The sequence below is a fragment of the Camelina sativa genome, chromosome 3 (assembly GCF_030686135.1).
Source record: "Camelina sativa cultivar CO46 ecotype springtype chromosome 3, ASM3068613v1".
Taxonomy (NCBI): domain Eukaryota; kingdom Viridiplantae; phylum Streptophyta; class Magnoliopsida; order Brassicales; family Brassicaceae; genus Camelina; species Camelina sativa.
Genome location: NC_141882.1, coordinates 12,368,730 through 12,391,897, shown reverse-complemented (window position 1 = coordinate 12,391,897; position 23,168 = coordinate 12,368,730). Strand labels below are relative to the sequence as shown.

The window sequence follows — 23,168 nt, the reverse complement described above, 5'->3', positions numbered from 1 at the left end:
TACTATGATATTTTAGATAGAAAACTGATTAGCATTTTTTGTCGTTAGTAATATTCAGGATCTAACTAATTAAATCCAGCAACAAAATGTCTACAACGAACTTTGATGCTAGCTAATCAGACAACACTCCAGCGCACAAACAAAGTGAGCATAGAGTATCAAACCTTTGTTTCAATATAAAAAGTATCTAAAAACTTAACTAGTCCAAGTTTACTTTGAAAATCTTGTGAATTCTACCATTCAACCTAAATGATTTTTTTTAAGTTTTTTTTCCACCATTATAAGCTACAACCAACTATTAGTCTGTCTAATTATTTTCCAAAAACGCATGAAATATAATAATCTCTAAATTTTGATTTTGATTTTGATCGGTTTCCCTTAAAAATCTCATTCTCTCAAATTTACATCTCTATACCGATTTGACAGTTATCTTTAATTTTTCTCCACATGCATTTAAGAGTAATCTTAGTAGTTGCTCTTTTTAGAAAATTATAAGAGAAGTACACAATAAAAGTTCCCTATAATATGACAAAATGAACTCTCACTTCTCAACGTACTACTCTTTAAAATTCAATGTAGATAAAAACAAATAAGATCAACATCGATTACATATACATAAAAATGACAGCCATTTTTATTCGGCTAACTACATTGCAACTCAACCCTATAAAGAAACTAGTAAAAGAAGAAAAAACCCCGAAAAAAAATAAATAGAGTAAAAGGTGAATTCTCAAAGAGTAGAGAATCATAAGTAAGAAAAAAAAAAGGAATTACAAAATCGAATCATACTTTTTTTTTGTTTTGTTTTTGCATTTCATAACAACGTATAGAGAAAGAGAGTCTTATATGATGATTTATTGATTACCGTTGAGAAACTAAATTATAAAAAAAACGCCGTGCGTACAACGCTTCCCATGTGAGCGACAACAATATCCAATACAATACCACCACGTGTCAAAAGATCTCGACTTGTGACCCAACTACGCTACTCCGGTGACGAAACACCACCGAACACTCCGGCAACTCGCCGAGATCGGCGAACAAAGACTCATCCTCTTCTCCCAACGGAAAGAACACCGCAACGTCATCCGCAGCAGCCGAGACAGCAGTCTTTTTCTCCGATGAGAATATCGGACTTTCAAGAATCGTCGAAGACGTTGTCTCCATCTCCGTAAACCACGCGAACTCGTCCACACATGACGGAGTTGTTTCAATCTCCCTTCCAAGAACCATAAACTTATTATCCTCTTCCTCCACCTCTGGCTCCACCTCACGCTCCACCTCACGCTCTGGTTCGGGTTTGGGCTCGGGTTTTGTTTTAGGTCCATTTCTAGAGGAAGACGCGAGAGGCCATGGATGGTTATGCTCAGAAGTGTAAGTGATGAGGATCATCGTTGGATCGTCTCTGCTTCTTTCGACTTGCTTCCTAGCCGGACAACCTTTGGTGCTACTACAGCGGTAATAACCTCTTGGGTAAGGAGATCCCTTAATAGGCTTTTGGCCGTACTTGCGCCATGCCCATGAATCTGACGGCGGAGTTGTGTCTCCTTTGTGCCGAGATCCTTCCATTTCTTTCATCGGTACGTTCACTACTCTCTTCTCTACGGATCTCCTACTGTGAAGTACCAAGTACACCAAGCATATGAATATACTTTAGCCAAATGGTAAGTTTTCATAATAATTTCGAATTATAATTTATCTATATCTTTGTACCTTCTTTTAGGTGAATGAGAAGAGATAATAGCTTTCATATCGTTGAAGGTTGAAGAATTTGGTGACTCGGGTCCGGTTTCTTGACTGCTTTCATGATCATTGTAGCTTCTCGCCATCTGATCTAGACCTCGCTTCATGTTTATATATATGCTTTATAAACTATATATAGATCGACTATATATATATTTACAAGAAACTAAGCGAGGAAAGAAGGGTCGAATCAAGAATTGGATGTTTTGTTGATCTTGATCACTTTTGAAAAGATATGAGTTGCAGATGGAGAAAGAGGAGTAGAAGTAGAGAGAAAGAGAAAATGGAGAGGAAGTGGAGAAGAAGAGGGGTTGTGTATGAAAGAGGACGTGCGAGCATATGTCAATTTAATCTCTACTTGTTTTTAAACTAATACTTTATATCCTTATCATTTAAGAGAGGGACCCCGATTGATTACTATTTTAATAGATAATAATTTGTCTATAAGGCGATGGTTACATATGATCACACCCTTTGTTTACAATATAGAATAATTGAATTGCGTGGTTTGAATAGATGGGGTTAGGTATTAATACTATACATTTGTTTGTCTTTTGTCTTTATCCTTCCTTGTTCAAGCCCCTTTTTTCTCTTTAGTATGTAATTAAATGATTGGAAAATGATTAGGTAATTTTATTGGGTGGTGTAGTGCGTGTGAACAAGGAAATAGTAACATGTAGTATAATCAAACTTTATCATTCGTTTAAAGTTAGATCTAAAGTTTATTTCAATCTTTTTCAAGAAATTTTCCATGCATGCACAAAAAGTTTAGTACTGTCTCATCTATGACACTCATGATTATTGATTAACATGTTAAATACATTTTTAAATTATCAGTTAATGGAATATGTAATGAACTAATGATGTCATCTTATTCATCACATTTAGCCATTTGAATGGGTAATCTTGATTTATGAGCTAATAAATTCTAGAGATAAAGTTTGCGATTCTCAAATACCTTGTTTTGAAAGTATAAGCTATCACATTAGATTGCATATACAACTGTAACGTGTATGAATGCGTATATACCGAAACGGGAATATTATTGTTAAAAGAGCTATCACTTATCTCATGCATAGAAGCATTTCCACTTTATGCAAAAAAACTGGCTATCTTGTGTTTGCATATATATGCATATGATGTACGTCTATATATGTATATTTTTGTGTAGAAAACAAAATTCCCAAACACTCTCTGATAAATAAATTAAAGTACGAGTACTTGAATTGAAACTATAATTAAATAAAATACTAAATTAAATTTCTAATGACCTTTTCCTTCACCAAAAGCAACATCATCATTTATCAGCTGATGACACCCATATATAATATAGTTATCATGTTTTTAGATTTAATAACAATTTTAGTTTGTTTCTAATCGAAGAGATAATCTTCTTTATTAATGATGATTATCGTTTACTGATCAAAGTTCACTCTTTCTTCAACCTAAGGATTTTCCCTATTCTCAATTCAAGACAATAAAAATGGAATATACGAACAGTCAGTTGTACGTAAATGGAATATTTAACAGATATCATTAAAATTAGAAGATAAAGAAACCAATTAAAGTAAATTGTTTTCATCTGAGATAAACAAACAATGTGCCAATTACGGTTTGTTTTACGTCCGTAAAAATGAGACAATTATGACACTGACCCGATTTTCCGCAAAAACATGTGCACATGTTTGGATAATTAATTATTTGGTATTGTATATCGATAAACATAACTAATTAAACAATGTTGAAAGTTTGTGTGGATCGTGATTTAAAGTGAATATTTGTGGAAGAACACAAGTTAATAGTACCATATATTTATAGTTTACTAGATTAGGCCCGCGTATTAACGCGAATATAAAAAAAATATAAAATTTTTTAATTTGTATTCAAAATATTAATTTTATTTCATTTGTTTTTAAAAAAAATCGGATTTAGAGTTCACACACTCCATTTTACAATACAATTTCTTTGTATATTACATGTTAACAAAATTAGATTTTAATTATATGCACTCAATCCCATTGAGTAACATTTATAATTTTCATAAAAAAAAGTGCATTGTATCAAATTTATATCTTACTTAATATTTTTATAAAACTAAAAATTAATAAAACATATGATTATAATAAATTATTTTCCTATTTATTTTTTTAATTTAATAGATAACTTTCCTATTAAAATTAATGATATAATAGATTATTTTTGGTTTTATATACTTTTCAAAAATATTAATTGTAATCCTTTTATTTTCAAGATTTTTAATTTTCCTATAATTATTAAATATTTGTTTTTCACACATGTCAAAATATTATCGATATACTGGACAAATGTCAAGATTATATGAATTACTAACTTTGAAAACTAAAGTTTATATAAAAAGATTCACTATGTATGGAATAAATCGATTTAGATAATAAATTATTATTCTAAAATTTAAGATTCATAATCAACAAAAATAGTTTTTATATTTTAATTTATTAAATTCAAATTTTATATCGTTTTTGTGGTTTCAGTAGATTCCTAAATACTTATACGTGCTAGGCAAAAGACAATATTTTAATTTGAAGTTTATACATGTTAGAAAAAGGCAATATAAAAACTGTGAATAATCAGAAATGGGGTTTTAATTATTAAGAATATTTAACTAATAGTTAGTATTTTACTATTAATGATCAACAATTATGTAATCCAAATTTGTATGGACTTTATTTATATGAGTACTGCTATTTTTACAATTTTCTAAGACATTAGATCTTATAATGCTAATTTTGAAATGTGGATAAAAGTATATGTTAAAAAAAAGGTGCACACTGTTAAATATAAAAAATAACAAATAGTTTTAATTTAATTAATAAATTTCCAATGAAATTTATGATGGCATGAATGTAATTAATAGTAACTACTGAAGATTATTTGTTAAAATGTGTTTCGAGTTCTTTGTCCACAACATATCTAACAGTTTTTTTAAGATGCTTTTATGTTAATATATAAGAAATAGAGATCAACAACAATATATAAGTTTTGTTAATAGTTAATACAGGTCACATAACGACTTTTCAACTTATGTCCATCAGAAATTATTTGTAAGGAACCATATCATTCATATACGAGTATATTTTTTTTTTTCTAGGAAGTAGAATTTTACCTTAAGATTCGACATCTAACAAAATAATGTATATTTTCGTAATTTTTTTTCCTTTGATTTATGTTCTTTTCACTGTAAATGAAGAATAAAATCATGTTCTTAAAGGACTTGCAGGAATCTTTTGGTTACAATACTGATCCTATGGAACCGAGAGTCGATAGATCAAACCGTGGTTTAGCCCTCTTTTACATGAAGTTTTCCTTCTGTTACTAGTTTATTAATATAAGTTTACTAAATATTTGGAGGAATCTTACCAAAATCTTTATCAAGAAATTATCTTATTTATATCAACAAGAAAAGTATGAATTGATATAAAAATGTTTGCGTGTTGACTTGGCATTTTTATAGCCATCATCTTCCTGTCATAGTTCAGTTTGAAAAAAAAAAAACAATGATAACTCAGCCTTATTGGCAATTTGCCATATAACTACAGTTTTGCTAGAACATATCATAGTGTCTAATTAGACACTTACTGTCTTTAAGGATTTAGGATTTTGGAAAATATATATATATATTTTTAAAAAACAATGATATAGTGGTTGTGAGAGTTTGTGTGGATAACGGAAACCATTCAATGATCGATCGTAGCTCGTAGAACATGATGATTTTACAATTGTTGTAAGAGTTATAGAAAGTACCCGTTACATCCATATTTTGATTAAATTTTGTTTTGACCGCTTATTAAACATCTATTAATTTCAATTACCAAAAGTATGTTAATTTTGATAAGTTTTAGTCCTAAATTAATAAACACAACAACTAGAGAACACAAATCAATAAGTTTTTTAAGCAAAAGTCTAATTTTGTAAATTTTGGATACATTTGTCTAATCGTTTGGAATTTGGATTAGTAAATTGAATTGTATTGATGCGTGAAACGATGTGGTTCCAATATAAATCAATTCAACTATATTATAGCCACGATTTGGCAAACTTTATCTATATATATTATGTTATTGGCGGCTAATATCATGGAAATTTTGCTATTAAAAATAGGACCAATAATAAGGCATCTCTGACTTTTCCTAAAACCTCGGCGTGGTTCTTGTTCAACATGCCGTAGTTTATTTATATGATTTTCAATATGTCGAGATATTTACTTGTCAATTTTTATTTTAGTATTTCCATCATTATTCCAACGAACAATTCTCGATTAATATAATATTTTTGATTGTTTTTTCTATTTCTTGTATATATTGGGTGTGATTGGTGAAAACTGAAAAGTTAAAAGTGGGAGCAAAAAGGTAAAAAAGTAGAAGTTGAAAAGAGACCAAAGTAAAAACTGTACTAAACCGGCCTTTGAACCAGAGATTTTTTAAGGCTTTTTTCCCGATTTAACATTTTTTTTTTTGAATAAACAAGTCTTACTTTCATTCATCAAACAAGATAATCAGAATTACAAGATTTGAGAGTTTTCAAAGAAAAAGCTTGATAATAAATATAAACAACAAACTGAAAGATAGATAAGTCGACAGTCATAACCAAGAGGTGTTGGAGATTTAAGCAAAGCATCAAACCGCAATCAAGCTCAAGGTGCATCGACGCCACATGGTGTAGATGTGGTTGATGGTCCATATCAAGATGACTTTGGGACGTTGGGAGGATTTCCATAGCCGAGAGACACAATGGTTTGATCGGTTATTTGGCAAGGAGGAGGATGGTTGAAGGGTTGAAGTTGGGCATGGCTTTCTTGAGGAAGTTTCGGTAACCACACTTCTATGAACTATGGTCATAATGCCGATATTCTTCAAACTTTGCCAAAGGAGAACATAACTCCTAGTTTTTTTGGTTTGAACTTGACAACATTTATGGCACAAGGAGGATATGTAGAGAGGAGGAGGAAGGCTTCGGTAATCTTCTCTCCTTTGAGAGAAGATCATAATGCCGATCTTCCTAGGACAAACAGTCTCTGAACAACTAAAGCATAGGAGCAATTAGGGTAGTTGAGTGCGCAGCTGAGGCAAATAGAGTAGACGTAAGAGGAACCGGTAACAAAGGAGAGGTCATAATGCCGGTCCTCATTAGTCGTTGGTGATCAGAGGTAGGGACCCTAAGCAAATCTAAAGACAGGGTTCTCAAGTAACCTTTGCAACAACAGAGCAACGGTGAGTGATTATGTTCAGATTGTAGTCTTCGGACAATTGAAGCAATAAATCGACACAAAGGTATGCTACGGGAAAGCAATGGAAAACTTGGAACAGACCTGGATTTTTGAAGGACATAGGTTGGGTCTCGGGGGCTTGGCAAGGTCGTGCACAGCTCCAGCGTCAACACAGAGCTCCTGTCCAACTGCGACCAAACAAAACGCTTGGTGAGGGGATATAGATCCGAGGAACAGAGAGATGACAAGGCTGACTTCAAGGGATGCATGTGGCAAGGACGAAGCACAAGGTAGGTAAGGCGATTTGGAGTCTCAGATTTTGCGTTTGGAGGCTGGTAACTCGGGAGAATCACCTCCGTTGGAGAAACCACCAGCAGAGACAAAGGGAGGGGGAGGGAATGACGCTGAAGCATGGTCGGATTCGATGAGTGTGGACTTGGTGAACCTCCGGTGCGTTCACCGCGGAAACAGACAAAGAGTGAGCTTAAGTGGAAGAGGAGAACACAAGGATAACAGGGCAATTTCCCGGGGACGCCGATCTGACACGACGCCGCCGAGAGAGGAGACCTTGGAGATCGTGCCAGAGAGAGTGGCTAGGGCGAACTGACAAAGGTTTTTTCCCCCTTTAACATTAAAAGCTGCTTTTGGACCGGTTTAATTTTGATTGTGATTTTGCACGGATAAGATAAAGACCATGTAGCACCAACTTCACTAAGTTCATCTTCCTTAATCGTCGTCAGTTTCCAGCACATCGCGTTTGTTAGCTCCGACGACATAACTACAAAACAGCGAAAAGCATGTCACAAGGTAGTTAGTTTAAAATCAATTGCCAAAAACTCTTGAGCGACCTAATTAACAAGACAAAACACATGTTATGCATATATTTGTTTGTTGGAACTTGGAATTATGAATCCTTCCATAACATTTAACCTGCAACAAAAAGAAGAAGCTTCATAAGAGGATGAAGAAGGAAAGCGAAGAAGAAGCAAAGAACTACAAGAAGAAGAAGCGTGAAAGAGGAAGAGAGGTGAACAGAAGAAAAATCGAGAAAGAGAAGTGGTTTTGTGTTTTGTTTTTAAGGGGCTGGATTTAAGCCCACAGAAGGTTTATTGATCTAACAATACATGCATCCTGGCAAACAAAAACAGTTTAGATAAGGAAACCACACCATTTATGTTAGATAGATTTTAGTGTCACTTATTACATAACCAAACAGTCGGTAAATAATTACAACCAAACATATATAGGGTAAAGAAGTCCAATAATTATTCTTCTTGGTGGGTGTGAGGCAAATTTGCCCTTCTTTTATTCAGTGTTCGAATCCTTTCATTACATCTTCTGTGTGCTCACAACAAAGTAAAAAGATCGTACATATATTATTTCATTATACAAAACTTATCTCGAATTTTAACATGAATTAAGAGCCATTTATATAAAATAAACTAAAAACAATTAGGAGTGAATACCAATGCATATTATTCTATGTTCTAAATAGACCTTGTGGATAACCATATGGTTTTCTAGTTCTGTATATTCCACTGTATTATATAATGTAAAGCCCTTTAGTTAATTTAATCCGGTTATTCATCTAATTTCGTTGATTTGAAAGGGTTTAATACCATGCATGGTTGAGTCCACTAATTGAGATGGCTGTGACTTGAAAAAAATGTGTTTGAGACCACTTGATTTGCGAGTTCTATATATAAAGAAATGACAAAAAAATGCTTAATGAAAAAGGTAAAAAGGGTGGTGAATATATAATTAATTATATAAAACAACAAGTGATTCTTGAAATGGAAGATCCGTGGGAATGTTCTTATAATTTTATAAAGCTTCCACTTGAAGACGCATAAAATGCAAAAGCTCGAAACTGCAGCTTACTCTACAAATTAGTTATTATAAATATACACATATGATGCGAGTTATGTCACTCAATAAAGTCAATCCACTTTTAAAAAGACCAAAAGTTCGAGTTCTTCAGTATATGAGTCAATTAAAGTAATCTTCTTTATACATATAGTCATTGCTGTTGATATCCTCTCTTTTACTTAATTTGTCTACAAAATACTATTGAAGCCATATTTGTATCTTATTAACTATTGAAAAGGTAACAAAAAAGAAGAAGAAGAGGATAACATCATTTGTATCTTATTCTGCTATCACCTTTTAAGATTTGAGATTTTGCTTGTACAATGGCATGCAAGACAAAAAGTTCTCAGCGTTAAGTAATGTACAGCATATTCTTAAGTATATCCAACTAATTAGGTTCATGTACTCATACAAATAAATATCACTTGTAATTGTAACCATCGTTCGTTACGTTAATGAATACTAATTAAGTCTGTTTAATAAGTGAATATCACATTAGCTTGATTGCTGTGTAAGTGAAATTGGTCTTTTAGTATGAATCAACGACTCTGAAAGCTAAAATTAGAAAATGGCAAAAAAAAAATCATACGTACAAGAGTCAAAACTAATAATTTCACAACAATAATGCGCTGCTCCAATATAGTAGTACTCATTATTAACTAGATCAAACTTGTCAACAGACAATTAATTAAGTGATATGGTTGTTTTTTTTTTAAAAGACATAATTTACATGAATGCTAAAGACTCAATGTGGAGATGTACGTAATGACTTTACTTTCATGCTGCATAAACACACAGTAAAAGAAAAATATATATGTACCAGAGAATTTTGTTGTAACTAATTTGAGTGGTGTATCTAAAATATATTTACTGTAGTAAAATTTTTTTAAGAAAATAGACAAAACAATACAATATGCGTTATTGTATCTTATGGTTTTTCATGAATAACCAAAAAAAACTTTTGTATTTTAAATTTAACAGGTTATACTTTTTAAGTTCTAGATTTCAAAAAATTATACAACACCATCTTCGAGCCCGGGCTTCGGGCCATAAGTACATTGTAGATTGACCTCTTTAAATTAGTCATTTGCCTTTGTTAAAAAAAAAAAAAAATTAGCCATTTGTCTAGTAGGTCAAAAGTCCATATGATTGTTGTTGTGGTTGCGGATCAGTGTCATATATGTAGAAACGTATTAGCAAGAATATATCGTAGCTAAATAAATAGTGTGACGTATTACTAACTCTTTTTGCGTAGATCATTGATTTCTACAGATACTTGTTTTTGTAGTGATTCCAAAATATATATATCAATATACCTACAGTGAAGTAAGTTACGGCGTATAGGAAGCTTACTCTATGAAAACTTAGGATGTTCCACCGAATATGCTAATATATAAGACAAATGTGCATCACCTTAAATCATATACCGGCCTCTATCCCTATATATAGTTTCGTTACGGTCGAAATTTAATTATTAGTCAATATAAAACAAATAAAATGAAACAAAAGCACGGAAAGGTCTATGGTTGTGAGAGAAAGGAAATAAAAAGATGATGCATGGTTGGATTACAGGGCAAATACTCTATTGGCAGATAGTTTTCTTCGACATCTATGAAATGATGTATGAATTAATGTCTTTCTGCCAAAGGAGATTTGCCCCGCATTGCAATAAAATTTCGATATAGAATGTGTGGAAAGAACATTGAATCAATGTAGATGCATGTAACATCTTGCACGATCAGAAAGACAAAGGTAAATTAATATGAGCGAGTGAAAAAAGCATTTAATTCAAATTAAACTGCATGCATGATAATAAATTTTATTGCCAATGTAGTTTTTTTACAAAATTTGATGCTTTTTTATGGTTTAATTTTATGATTTTATATATATCAACAGAAATTTCAACCTAAACTACCCACTTATAGAACAAGGTGATCCAAAAATGTGAGTCTTTTCAGTTAAAATGAATGAGAGATACAACCAAAGTAAACTCTTAGGAGAGAGTAATAACCGAATAAAGTGTCTTTCTCCGAGAACAAGATGTAATTTCCAATGTCAGTTTCGCATTGTACGGTTCATATTGGCTCGAAGCAAAGCTGGCATTGAGGAATACTAGCTAGGTGAAAGTCCTTGCATTCGTTCTTTCCACACATTCTATATATTAACATGTATAACAAGCTTCATGGTTGAGCTAGGGGAGTCGAGAGCTTGTCTTTGGTTGGAAGAACAACTGAACAAGTGAATTGAATAGCAGACGTGAGACTGGACGTGAGGCTGCGCGGAGGATTTGTTGGTGACTCTTGATGCAAGAGGGGACTACAATATTGAACTGGAAAATCACATTCGAAGCACCACATGTAAATCGAACCAAAAGAAGATGGCATGGTTTTAGAGAAATAATCCCGCTTTCGTAAACCCCTACCTATTTTTCCTTCTACTTTCTTCTATTTTTTAAGAAACGTAAACTACTTTTTTCGTAGAAATAAATTAAAACTGTGGTTGAAAATTATAATTATTTCGTATTTATACAAAAGTATTTAATGTATATCACTTTCCGTTCAAGTTGTTTCTCTCTAGTTGACTAAAAGATCTCATTGGCTCTTCGACTAACACAGCGTGTGTCTCCTGAGAGCCTGTGAGTAACGCGTCACGACCAAGTCATAATATAATTACAAGTTAATTTTGCAGTTTAGTTGTGAAGAACTGGCGATATTCTCACGTTTTTTTGTACGTTTGTGTTGTTATCAACTCCTCTAACGAATAGCTCTGATATAATGGTCATCTTGGATAAAGTTAACGTGTATCTATATATATATATATATATGATATAATTTCGGTAAATCATATTTTAGGTAACTATGGACAAATTTCGTTTCATCTTTGATTGTATCAAAGTTTTGATTGAAGGATTTTTAAAAATAGCATGTTAATATGTTATCAGCTGTGATCATGTTATATATATTAATCATGCAGTGAGCTTAGAAAAAAATAGAATATTATCTAGGAAACAAAACAATATGCAATTTTGTCATGTGATATTCAGTATTGTATGACAATGTGGATCAAATAAAATATAAATCATAAATATAAAAGTATTATGATCAAAACATGAAACTCTAATTAATTACGATTTTACCAGTTTATTTTTATTCGGGCATTCTATGTAAACGCCTATACGTCCTACTCCCACTTCATAATTCTGACTTCCCCTACGTGTAAATGTGTAATGTAAACAAGTCCTCAACTGATTTATTTTATAATATTTCTTCTTTGACAAGTTAATGGAATATAAATTAGTTTGAGACCCAAATAAAAAAAGAAAACGTGAAACGAATTGGATTATGTAATATTTATAGTTATAGAACAAGCACACGTAAGTCGTAACCAAACGTGATACGTCGATATCTATTTATACAAGTTTTCATTCTCTCTCTCTCTCTCTCTCACACACACAATCATAACCAAGTTTCTCAAGCTCTTCGATTCTTGAGGGACTGAGAGATGGAAATAAGTGAGACCTCAAAACATAATTCCGAACAAAACCCAGATGCCAACATCGAAGAAAATGTATGCAAGCCTTGGAAACGGATCAATGAAGCATCAGTAAGGCCCAGTGATCTAACCTGGAGAACTAGAGGAGGATCACAGAGGAGCAAAGAAGTCGGAAGAAGAAGAAGAAGTGAGAAAAGAGAGAGTGTGTCAGATTTAGAAGCTACGGAGACAAAAGGGTTATGGATTTAGGTTTTGTTTTTACAGAAGAAGATTTAAACTCGAAGTTACCGAAGATTCTTCCTGGATTGCGGACATTACTCTGCCCGTAAGAACACAGTGAGAAAGATTACTCGTCGGTGGTGCCGAGACCATATTTGTCGGAGGCATGGGACTTTTACAGTGATAAATGGAGTGGACGAACAGAGGAAAACTTAATGGTTGTAGATTTTAGAACGGCTAAGTTACATGGTGAGACGAACATGAAAGATAGCCTTAAATTGTGGGCTCGTTCTGTAGCTTCGAGTCTAAAATGAGATCTTATCTTATTTAATGTCTCTTTGTCTATGAATCTATGGTAACTCATTTTTCTTGTTTCAATATAATCTTACCTTTTTATTTCACAAAACACTGTCGTTGTTAGGAAAACATGAAAACCAAAAGTTTTCACTTTAAACATTTATTACAGAGCTTAAGCACAAGGTACAAAAATTGGCCCAACAGTTCGTGAACTTACAAGTTACAAATATCATCTCCATTTTATTTGACAGGTAAACGTAAAACAACAAAAGGGAAACAAAAATCCATTCAGATATCTTTAATCGCCATTTGGATGTATACCATAGATTCAAAGTTTAAGACTATTATCCTTTATTGGTAGCTAATTAGCATACAGAGTAAATCAACCAAGGGAATAGGGATGAGCAACAATCCCCAAGATGTTAAGAACAAGGAATGGACGTAAATATATATTTAGCCAAAAGTTTACTTTATAAAATGTGTCTCACCGTCATGAGAAATGATCTTTACACCTCCATGCATAAACATCAACCAATGCAATGCCTGCCAGTAAACAAGAAAATGGAGTTTCCTTAATTATATGTAGATCTTTTCTTTCTTTTTTTCAGTTAGATCCCTCACATGTAAGTTACATGATGTAACAATAATTATTTTAAATATTGGTGCGGAAGAATTACCGGCCAAATATCCTTTGGCAAGAACTCACTACAAAGCAATGCATAAAGACATGCAAAGGTCAAGTAATGGTTTCGTGCCAATAGAGATCTTACCCGGTAATGCATTATCACCTTTGATATACATCTCATCTCTCCACAATTGTAACCTGAAAATTTGATGTTTGTATTTATACAATCCTAGAAACAAGCATATTCCACGGTACAATGCTACTGTATCGTAAATAAGACAGAAGTTTTAGTCGGCGAATGATCTCTTGTCCGTGTATTATTAGAGAATCATTTTCCATGCCACAAGATTTGTAGTCAGACATTTCTAAAGTAAAAGCGTCCTACCACTTTTTCCTTAAGGTATTCGAATTCTTGGCCATATCTTTTATACGCACACATTGAAATAAAACATCGTACGTGTATTATTTCATTTGTTAATACTCAATATTTAGTTTTAAACCTAATTAAGTAAGTAGTCGATACCAATGTGTATTACATATCATGTGCTAGTACTTGTGTGTGAAAGCATTGTTAATTTTACCAACTGAAAAACTATGGAGCTAGAGACATTTTAAGTTCAACAAAATTATTATTAATTAAAATATGTTTCTATACTACTACTATACAAATTCTCAAAGCCTGTTGTGCAATTAAAATCTCTCGACCTAATTATTTTTCTTCATAATATGAAAGACTAATTGAAATGGTTGTGACTTTTCAAATTAAAATGCATTTGATCAGACCACTTGTTTCAGAGTTGTATATAAAGAAATGATAGGAAAATAAAAGAATGCTTAATGTGGAATACAAAGAAATGGGTGGTAAATAATGATTGTAGAAAATAGAAAGTGATTCTTGAAATGGAAGATCCGTGGGAATGTTCTTGTAGTTTTATTAAGGGCTAGCTTCCACCCGAAGACGCACAAAATGTAGAAGCTCGAAACTGCGATTTAGTCTACAAATTTGTGATATTATACTCATTTATAGTATATATGATGCCACTCAGTAAAGTCAATCAACTTTAAAAAGGACCAAATTTCGAATCTTATTCAATTTATACAAAGTACATCAAAGTACTTTTTTAATATGTAGACTATAGAGTCATTACTTTAAAGATCCTTTCATTTATTTGCTCTTTTTTTTGTTAAAAAAAAAATAAAGCAAAAAAAACATATATTACAATGACATGCTTTGTATCCTATTCTTGTATCATTTTCTAAGATTTGAGATTTTGCAATGACACAAGACGTAAAGTTCTTAGCGGCAGATACGTGCAGCTGGCATATCCTTAAGTATATCCAACTACACCAAAGATCATATACACACATACGTACATTTACCGTTTGTAAAAATCGTTCATTACGTTAGTGAATATAATTAAGCATTAACGGTAACGAAATCCTTGGAATATATAGTTAATACTTGTGGTGATGGCATGATTGCGGTCAAATATCATGATTTTTTTTTTAAAAACAAAATATCATGAACTTACATTAGCTAGTTGTTTTAGCCTTTTAGGGGTGGGAAAAAATCAAACCGAACAGAACTGAATTTTGTTGAGATTTTGTCGCATGACACTTATTGACACTGTGCATCTCTATTTTCCCACTTGTGTTTGATGCAAGAGATAGACGAAGTTTATGGGAAAAAAAAGATCAGTACTTACATGTTAGTAAGCATCAACCAATCAACCATTACAGTACGTCAGTCATAATTTTGTGGACATTTGTTATATATGCGGACTTCCATGACACGTATATATACTCGATTGGTAGGAATTTTTTTAAACACAAAAGTCATTATTTCATAGTAATTATAAAATCTTTGTATTTTTATAAATTAACAAAAACTCTTAAGTGATGTCGAGAAAAAAAGAACAAAAGATATAAGTTAGAATTCTAAATTCTAAACCCCGTAATTAAATCCAAAATCTTATACCTGATCTATCTCATAAATTACATTTTAAAATATAAAAAGATCAATTTTTAACACGAAATGATAAATTTTAAACTATAGTTAAACTTTAAACTCCAAACCCAAAATACTCGTGGTTGCAGCTGGTGTGTCATGTGTGGCGTATTGCTATAGTTAAAACATTAACAAAAGATCGTACCAAAGAAACTAGTCACGTATTGCTACCATCTTTTTTTTGTTTTTTTTAATACTTTATTTTGTAGTTATTCCAATAAGAATTATATTAAATGAAATTAAGCTCCAAAGTGAAAGTTCTGAGTTTCGGAGTTGGAATACAAGGATCTGGCCCAGTTGACGTTGCGTTTAAAAATACTGCTTACATTTACATATATGCTCTATCTCTATGAAACATAGGATGTGCCTCCGAATATGCTAATATAATACAAATATACATGAAATCAAACCACACACACCCTCTATATATAGCTTTGCTTATGGTCAAAGTTTAATTATTACTCAATAATAAAATGAAATGAAAGTACAGAAGTTCGATGGTTGTAAAAATATAAAAGATGATGCATGGTTGGATTACAGGGCGAATACTCCATTGGCAGATAGTTTCCACTACATCTATATCATTTGTATAATGTCTGTGAATCTATGTATGGAAAATTTCTCTACTGCCAAAGGAGATTTGCCCCGCAATTCAGTCCATGCAAATACAACATTAATCTTGCACGATCACAAGACAAATTTTAAAGGTAAGGATATTTTTGTGGGGAAAATGACGCATTGATCATAGATGTTCTGTCCAATGTAGCCTTTCTTAGGAATATTAAGTTTAAATATTGTTAATGGAAAATTATGGTTTTTATTAGTAGAAGGTCTAGATTATCATAGCATAAGACTATAAAAAACAGCAAGCTCCTTGGAGGAAAAGTTATCTACCATCAAACTTAATAAATCCATGGTCGATTGAGTAGCATTTGTCGAATAAACGTATCAGAAGACTCTTTGACTAACACAGCGTATCTCCTGAGATCGCGTGGGTAACGCGTCATGACTCACGTGTTAGCCTGTAGTTCCAGCTTCGACCTTCGAATATTATTTATTAATTATTACCACTAATCAATCAGGGTTTAGGAGGTTTACCGTATACTATTCCACCTAAAATTTGACTTCCTCTACGGCTCTACGTGTAAAATAAATGTGTAATGTAAACATGACCTTGAGTTACGATATTCATATAAAATAGTTTGATACCCAAATGAAAGACGTGAATCCTGACGATATAAACAAGCCACACGTAAGTCGTAACCATACGTCAAAACCTAATTATAAAAACTTACATACTATATATCTCTCTCTCACAGACAAGAAACAACACACATACAATCAAATCAATCACCCACTAAGTTTCTAAAGCTTTTTGTTGATTCCTGGGGGCTTGATAGATGGAAATAGTCGAGACCTCAAAACATAATTTTGAACAAAAGCCAGATGCCAAAATTGAAGGCAATCCGTGGAAGCCACGGGAACGGCTGGATGAAACATCGATAAGCTCTGATGACCTAACCTCGAGAACCAGAGGAGGGTCACGGAAGAGCACAGGAAGAAGAAGATGAAGTAAGAAAAGAGAGAGCGTGTATGCTTTAGAAGCTGATGAGACAAAAGGGTTTATGGATTTAGGTCTTGTTCTCACAAAAGAAGACTTGAACTCGGAGCTGCCGGAGATTCTTCCCGGGTTAGGAACATTTCTCTGCCGGGAAGAACAGAGAAGAACAGAGATCACTGAAGAACAGAAAAGAACAGAGAAGAGCAACGTTTAAACGAACCTTGATTTTATTTTAAATCTACACAATCTATAGCTAATGCCTAATGGAGATTGAGCTTGAATCTTGAACAAAGTAGTATGACTGGTGATAAAGAGACCAAAATATAAAAGGAGAGTAGAAGAGCAAAAACAAAAAATACTCCGTTGCCGGGACTCGAACCCGGGTCTCTCGGGTGAGAGCCGAGTATCCTGACCAGCTAGACTACAACGGATTATTGACAATCGTTTACTTTTAACGCTATTTGAATATCAAAAGTAAAAGAACAAGTTTGCGTCACAAGTCATTCTGTAGGGTCCAATGCTAAAAGAAAAGAAAAAAAACCATAAAGGGTAAAAAATGAAAAATGATAATATAAAAATACAGGAGTAATATTTTCTTGAGATTCCTGACAGATTTATATGATCTAGGTATTTTTCTTAAACACAGTTTCAAACACACGCAAAAATAAAGGATAGAAGATTCAATCGGTTCGGTAATGGAGATCGGCAACGATCGACGAACGAGAAAGCAGAAGAACAGAAGCTATCTGTTCTGGTGTGATTTGTTGACAAGTAGCTCTCTCCATACCCAATCTTCTTCTTTAAGGTTTATCTCGTGGCTCTTCTCTTATCTATTCAACCCTCTTTTTTTTTTTTTGCCTTGCGTTTTACTCTTCCCATTAAAAAAAACTGAGATTCCTCAACAACTATGTTAGCTTCACTTAGAATTAATTTGTTCTGTCTGGATTTCTCTACACATTTTTCACCAATTGTCATATTTTATTATTGAAAATTTTGGCTCAATCAATTCTTTAATTGGTTCCCTTACATCGAGAGAGTTCTTGATTAATTTTGCATTTCCTAATAGTCTATGAGGTGAGAGGAAGAGAGAGTAGATCAATGGGGAAACAAGATTCACCAAGAAGTCCTCGACCCGAAGCCATAGACAAAGAAGATAAATTTGGGAGGAGGAGTTTGGATTCTTTATCTGGAAATGATCTCTTACTCGGTAGAAGAGTATATGGAAGTGAAGTTTCCAAGGCGCAAGGATCTAAACATGATCAAAGCTGTGGAAGTGGCAACAAGTTTAGTTACTCTTGGAAGAAGCAACATTCATGGCTTCGTAGGAACTTCAAGTCTATACTTCTGATGATCTCAGTCACCGGTTTCATTTTCTGTATCGATTCAATCATGGTTTCGATCTTTCATTCAGATGGTAGTGCCGCTGTGGTGCAGAACATTTCAAGGTTGAGCAATGTGACTATGCATAAGGTTTGTAAATAATCTATCTTCTTCATAATTCTTTTTACAACAAATTCTATCGTTATTGTCTCTTATCGGCTTTATTCCCTTTCCGTGTATGTAAACGAAGAATGATGCTTCACCAGTGCAAATGTATAGCCGTCTTCTAAACTTAGCTTCGGATTCTCTTGCAAAGGTTAGTGAAAATGTAAAATAATATATTTGTTATGTGTTTGGATCATATTAATAATCATGTTACCATTTGTATTACAAGAATGAGTTCAAACCCGATGCACCAAGTTTCCGAGAAGAAAGATCTTCAAAGTCATCACAGTGGAAGCCTTGTGCTGATAATAACAAAGAAGTTGTGGCATTAGAAAGGTCAAGCAATGGTTACATCATGGTTAGTGCAAATGGTGGCCTTAATCAACAGCGTGTAGCTGTAAGTATATACCACACTAATAATTAATTAGATTATTTGATTCATCAAGAAAGTATGTATATATAGTGATTGTGTTAGTTTCTTGCAGATCTGTAACGCTGTTGCAGTTGCTGCTCTGCTCAACGCGACGCTAGTTCTTCCTCGGTTTCTTTACAGCAATGTATGGAAAGATCCTAGGTATCTTAAACTCATCAAAGACTTCAAAACTCATATATATAAAGAGTTTTTTCTAATTGTTGATTACTTGATTTTTCGTACATTGCAGCCAATTTGGCGATATATACCACGAAGATCGTTTCATCGAGTATTTGAAAGATGATGTGGATATAGTAAAGGATCTTCCACAACATTTAAAATCTACTGATAACAAGAATCTTAGCTTGGTATATTTTTGCATTCTCTCTTTTTTTCTTTTCTCCGGTTTAAAGTATTGGAGTTTCAAAATCATAATGTTTGTTTCTTTCTTCTTAGGTTACTGATACAGAGCTTGTAAAAGAGGCAAAGCCAGTCGATTACATCGAGCACGTTCTTCCTTTGTTAAAGAAGTATGGAATGGTTCATCTTTTCGGATACGGAAATCGCCTAGGATTTGATCCATTGCCTTTTGATGTTCAGGTACATATATATATATATAAGATGAAGCACATACATAATTAGAGTACTCAGTTTGGTTCTTAGAAGTGATATGTTTTCTTTCTTTGGTTCTTAGAGATTACGATGTAAATGCAACTTTCACGCGCTGAAATTTGCGCCCAAGATTCAAGAAGCTGGATCACTGTTGGTGAAACGGATAAGAAGATTCAAGATATCACATAGCAGATTGGAAGAAGCATTGCTTAATGAACCCACCATGGCCAAAAATACTGTTAAAGGAGAAGAAAAGCCATTGAAGTATCTCGCTTTACATTTAAGGTTTGAGGAAGACATGGTTGCTTACTCTCTTTGCGATTTTGGAGGAGGTGAAACCGAACGTAAAGAGCTTCAAGCTTACCGAGAAGATCATTTCCCTCTTCTACTCAAACGTTTGAAGAAATCAAAGTAAGAAACAATTCAAAGATATAAAAACAACAACTCTTCGTTTTCCCTCTTCAGTGTTCTTTAAATCTTGTTTCTTATTTAATTTTTTTAGGTCTGTTTCTCCAGAAGAGTTGAGAAAAACGGGTAAGTGTCCATTAACACCAGAGGAAGCAACTTTAGTTCTTGCTGGTCTTGGATTCAAAAGAGGAACATATATATACTTGGCTGGTTCTCAAATCTATGGAGGCTCTTCTCGTATGCTTCCTTTAACAAGACTATACCCGAATATCGTGACCAAAGAAACTCTCCTTACACCTCAAGAACTCGCACCATTCAAGAACTTCTCTTCTCAGGTAAAAGTTTTAAACAATCTTAAACTTGTTTTTCCCCAACTTTCTCTGTTCTTGTCTAGACTTCATTTCGATGTTTCTCGCTCTGTTTTGCAGCTAGCTGCACTGGATTTCATAGCTTGTGCAGCATCAGATGTGTTTGCAATGACTGATTCTGGGAGTCAACTATCTTCCTTAGTATCTGGATTTAGAACATACTACGGGAATAGTCAGGCGCCAACATTGAGGCCTAACAAGAAGAGGCTTGCTGCAATCTTATCAGACAGTGAAACAATTAAGTGGAAGACCTTCCAAGATCGTGTGAGAAAAATGGTAGAAGAAGGTCAAAAGCTTCGTTTTAGACCTTACGGGCGCAGCATTTATAGACAGCCGAGATGTCCTGAGTGTATGTGTAAATTTTGATCCTTGAAATTAAAACAACAGTGTTTGGCCTGAATTTTTCCTTTTAGTACAAAAAAGAATGAAGGGCACCGTATATCATTGATTCTAAGTTTGTACTCGCTATTAAGCATTGGGCTTAGAACCTCTTTAAAATTTCTCGCTACAAGAATCACAACATATAACAGAATTGTCCTGGCTATGTCTTAACTTCTTCTCTCCAATTTCCCCTCGGAAGATCTCCGTCCTTCCACCTCTCGTCTCCGTTGGTGCCTGTATGGTTCAGATATATAATTACTTTGATTAACTATCAAATGATCATACTCATCTACTGAGGAGTAGCTAAAGATCCTATAATTTTATGAATCAAACTATAGATTGTACAACTTACGCAAAAGCTGAGTATCCCGAACCAGCACTGGTAGCAGATACAAGAGCTACATTAGGCCGGATTGAGGATAGGGAATCCTGAGTCCCGGCTGCTAGAGGAGGATTCTTTACGTCCCCATCAACCTGATTTAATCAGGAACACATAATTGAAATAAGCAAAGAACTAAGTAGACCAGAATCATCATAGAGTCTCATTCTAGATTAACAAACCTTATCCCATTTGGATTTCTTGTTTGGTCTACCATCACGAGCAGCGATTTCGGTTGGTACGGAAGGCAATCCACTAGGAACTAAAGCTGGAATACCTGAACCAGAAATTCAAATTCCAAAAATCCATCAAATCTTGCAGAAATGTAGCTGAGATATATAATGAACCAAACTGATACCTACTCATTTTTACACACCTGGAATGGGGATGTTAGGCTTTTGAGCAGCAAAAACCGCCCCAGGTTGAGTACCAACAGAAACAAAGTCAAGCTTTTGGTTCTTCTTGCTTTCTTGCTCCTTCCTTTCCCTCTCATGCTTCATGTCAACTTCTGTAATTAACACATAAAGAAGGATCGTTATTAAGCATTAAATACGCAGAACACAGAATATGGTAATAACTAGCGACCCATATCTTACATGGTGAAATACTAAGTTACAATGAGTGCATAATACTGAACATAGTATCGAAATTATGGCCAAATATATTAAAGATGCTTCTTACTGCGACAAGAGTCTTGAAGTAGAGGAAAAATAGAAAAAATAGATTCAGCTTGCTCTTAATAATCTTGCTATAAAAGAGAACAAAAAAGGAAGAAGCTACTAGAAAGTGGAGTCACCTAATGCATCGCAGAAGTCACTTGGATCATATCCATTGGGGTCGAATACATCTTTACTGAAACAGGAACCTGTCTGATCAATGTCTTGGTAACTTACGGCATGTAAAAGGAAGTCTGGATTCCTGTATTCCTTTCTATTCCGCACTTCTGCATTGAAACTTTTCCCCATCTTTTTCAAGCTCAGAAACTTATCTATTTTCCTCTGCAAACACATCCGAAAAATATGTATCAGACCAAACTGTAACTAAATCACAAACTAATCAGCTTAGAGGACTGTTATTTGACTTGTATCCAACCAGAAGTACCAAGAGACCTCAAAGGATACACTGAAGAGTTGTATATCTTGCTTACATTCATGTCTACAAACCTCTACAAGCAATGATTGAGTACAGATTGCAAATTGACCCAGAACCAAACCCAAAAACATGAACCAAAATTTAAAAGATAGAAACAGTAAAGCACTAATACGAACTTAGCTACAGCTCCTACGAGCTCTAATTGAATCACAACCAGCTTCGAGGTATGTTATATCCACCAACCTCAAAGACCCCAAACAACACACTAATGAGTTCTTGCCTACATCCATGTCTATAAATTTCCAAAATGAGAAGTTGAAAACATGATGATCATCATCAGTGAAACTTACTTGCAGCTCCTCGGAGCACTTCTCTCTCGGTGGAGGCGGAAGAAACTGATCCAGTAACGCATCACTACTTTCCCCGGAAGCATCATCAGCTTTCTCACCATCCGCAATTCGATTACTCCAATCAGCTCTCGGTGATTCATCGTTGTTATCAAGCGAACGAGGCGTCGCATGAGCACTAGAAGCTCCACCACCATCTAACAACCTCGGCGTTCTAGAATCTTCTCCTCCTCCTCCTCCTCTACCTCTCTCTTCATCCATATAATTCGCTTCTTCTACCTGATCTTCTTCGATTCGTTTTCCACTCTCTTCCTGATTCCTCTGCTCTTCTTCTTCTTCTTCTTCTTCTTCTTCATCGGCGTCTTCCATCTCTTCGTCATCCTCATCACTGTAAACAGATAGTAAAGCGATTCCTTCAGACTTATTCGGAGCCATAAGAAGCTGTTTAAGATCAATTCGAGATTAGGATTAGAATTCGAATCCAATTGCAAGAAGGGATTATAAATGGGGGGGGGGGGGGGGGAAGAAGAGAACTCTAGGGTTCTTCCAAATGGCGACCCGAAGTTTAAGATCCACCGATTCAGAACCCCCAGTTGGGATGTTATATATTTTAAAACAACGTCGTTTT

The 23,168-nt window shown here is 34.0% G+C and overlaps 3 protein-coding genes and 1 non-coding gene across 4 annotated transcripts; 1 reads left to right on the top strand and 3 right to left on the bottom strand.

Moving 5' to 3' along the window:
• Window positions 1–541: 541 nt before the first annotated feature.
• Window positions 542–2,137, bottom strand: LOC104776962 (putative WRKY transcription factor 65). Its single transcript, XM_010501142.2, has 2 exons — window positions 1,714–2,137; window positions 542–1,615 (listed from the first exon to the last, which is right to left on the bottom strand). Exons 1-2 carry the CDS (start codon window positions 1,848–1,850, stop codon window positions 955–957), a joined length of 798 nt encoding a protein of 265 aa, XP_010499444.2. The 5' UTR covers window positions 1,851–2,137; the 3' UTR covers window positions 542–954.
• Window positions 2,138–17,414: 15,277 nt separating this feature from the next.
• Window positions 17,415–17,487, bottom strand: TRNAE-CUC (transfer RNA glutamic acid (anticodon CUC)). Its single transcript has one exon. It is a non-coding gene; the product is annotated as a tRNA-Glu (tRNA).
• Window positions 17,488–17,654: 167 nt separating this feature from the next.
• LOC104776960 (O-fucosyltransferase 8-like) lies at window positions 17,655–20,839 on the top strand. The gene is made up of 10 exons (XM_010501141.2): window positions 17,655–17,861; window positions 18,123–18,526; window positions 18,627–18,692; window positions 18,771–18,938; window positions 19,027–19,115; window positions 19,204–19,321; window positions 19,410–19,553; window positions 19,648–19,976; window positions 20,068–20,308; window positions 20,402–20,839. The coding sequence occupies exons 2-10, from the start codon at window positions 18,155–18,157 to the stop codon at window positions 20,705–20,707; spliced, it is 1,833 nt and encodes a 610-aa protein (XP_010499443.1). The 5' UTR covers window positions 17,655–17,861; window positions 18,123–18,154; the 3' UTR covers window positions 20,708–20,839.
• On the bottom strand, window positions 20,694–23,157 carry LOC104776959 (uncharacterized). The gene is made up of 6 exons (XM_087503438.1): window positions 22,544–23,157; window positions 21,898–22,099; window positions 21,478–21,609; window positions 21,284–21,378; window positions 21,075–21,196; window positions 20,694–20,956 (listed from the first exon to the last, which is right to left on the bottom strand). Exons 1-6 carry the CDS (start codon window positions 22,973–22,975, stop codon window positions 20,890–20,892), a joined length of 1,050 nt encoding a protein of 349 aa, XP_087359564.1. The 5' UTR covers window positions 22,976–23,157; the 3' UTR covers window positions 20,694–20,889.
• Window positions 23,158–23,168: the final 11 nt, after the last annotated feature.

Bases quoted from the DNA above. Each gene is read 5' to 3' on its own strand.
- LOC104776962 (XM_010501142.2), bottom strand. From the start codon at position 1,850: ATGAAGCGAGGTCTAGATCAGATGGCGAGAAGCTACAATGATCATGAA. The intron at 1,616-1,713 runs GTACAAAGATAT...GGTACTTCACAG, and splicing joins TCTCATTCACCTAAAAGAAG to TAGGAGATCCGTAGAGAAGA.
- LOC104776960 (XM_010501141.2), top strand. From the start codon at position 18,155: ATGGGGAAACAAGATTCACCAAGAAGTCCTCGACCCGAAGCCATAGAC. The intron at 19,322-19,409 runs GTATATTTTTGC...CTTTCTTCTTAG, and splicing joins ATAACAAGAATCTTAGCTTG to GTTACTGATACAGAGCTTGT. The intron at 20,309-20,401 runs GTAAAAGTTTTA...TCTGTTTTGCAG, and splicing joins TCAAGAACTTCTCTTCTCAG to CTAGCTGCACTGGATTTCAT.
- LOC104776959 (XM_087503438.1), bottom strand. From the start codon at position 22,975: ATGGCTCCGAATAAGTCTGAAGGAATCGCTTTACTATCTGTTTACAGT. The intron at 21,610-21,897 runs GTGACTCCACTT...TGTTAATTACAG, and splicing joins TGACTTCTGCGATGCATTAG to AAGTTGACATGAAGCATGAG. The intron at 21,379-21,477 runs GTGTGTAAAAAT...TTTCTGGTTCAG, and splicing joins GCCTAACATCCCCATTCCAG to GTATTCCAGCTTTAGTTCCT.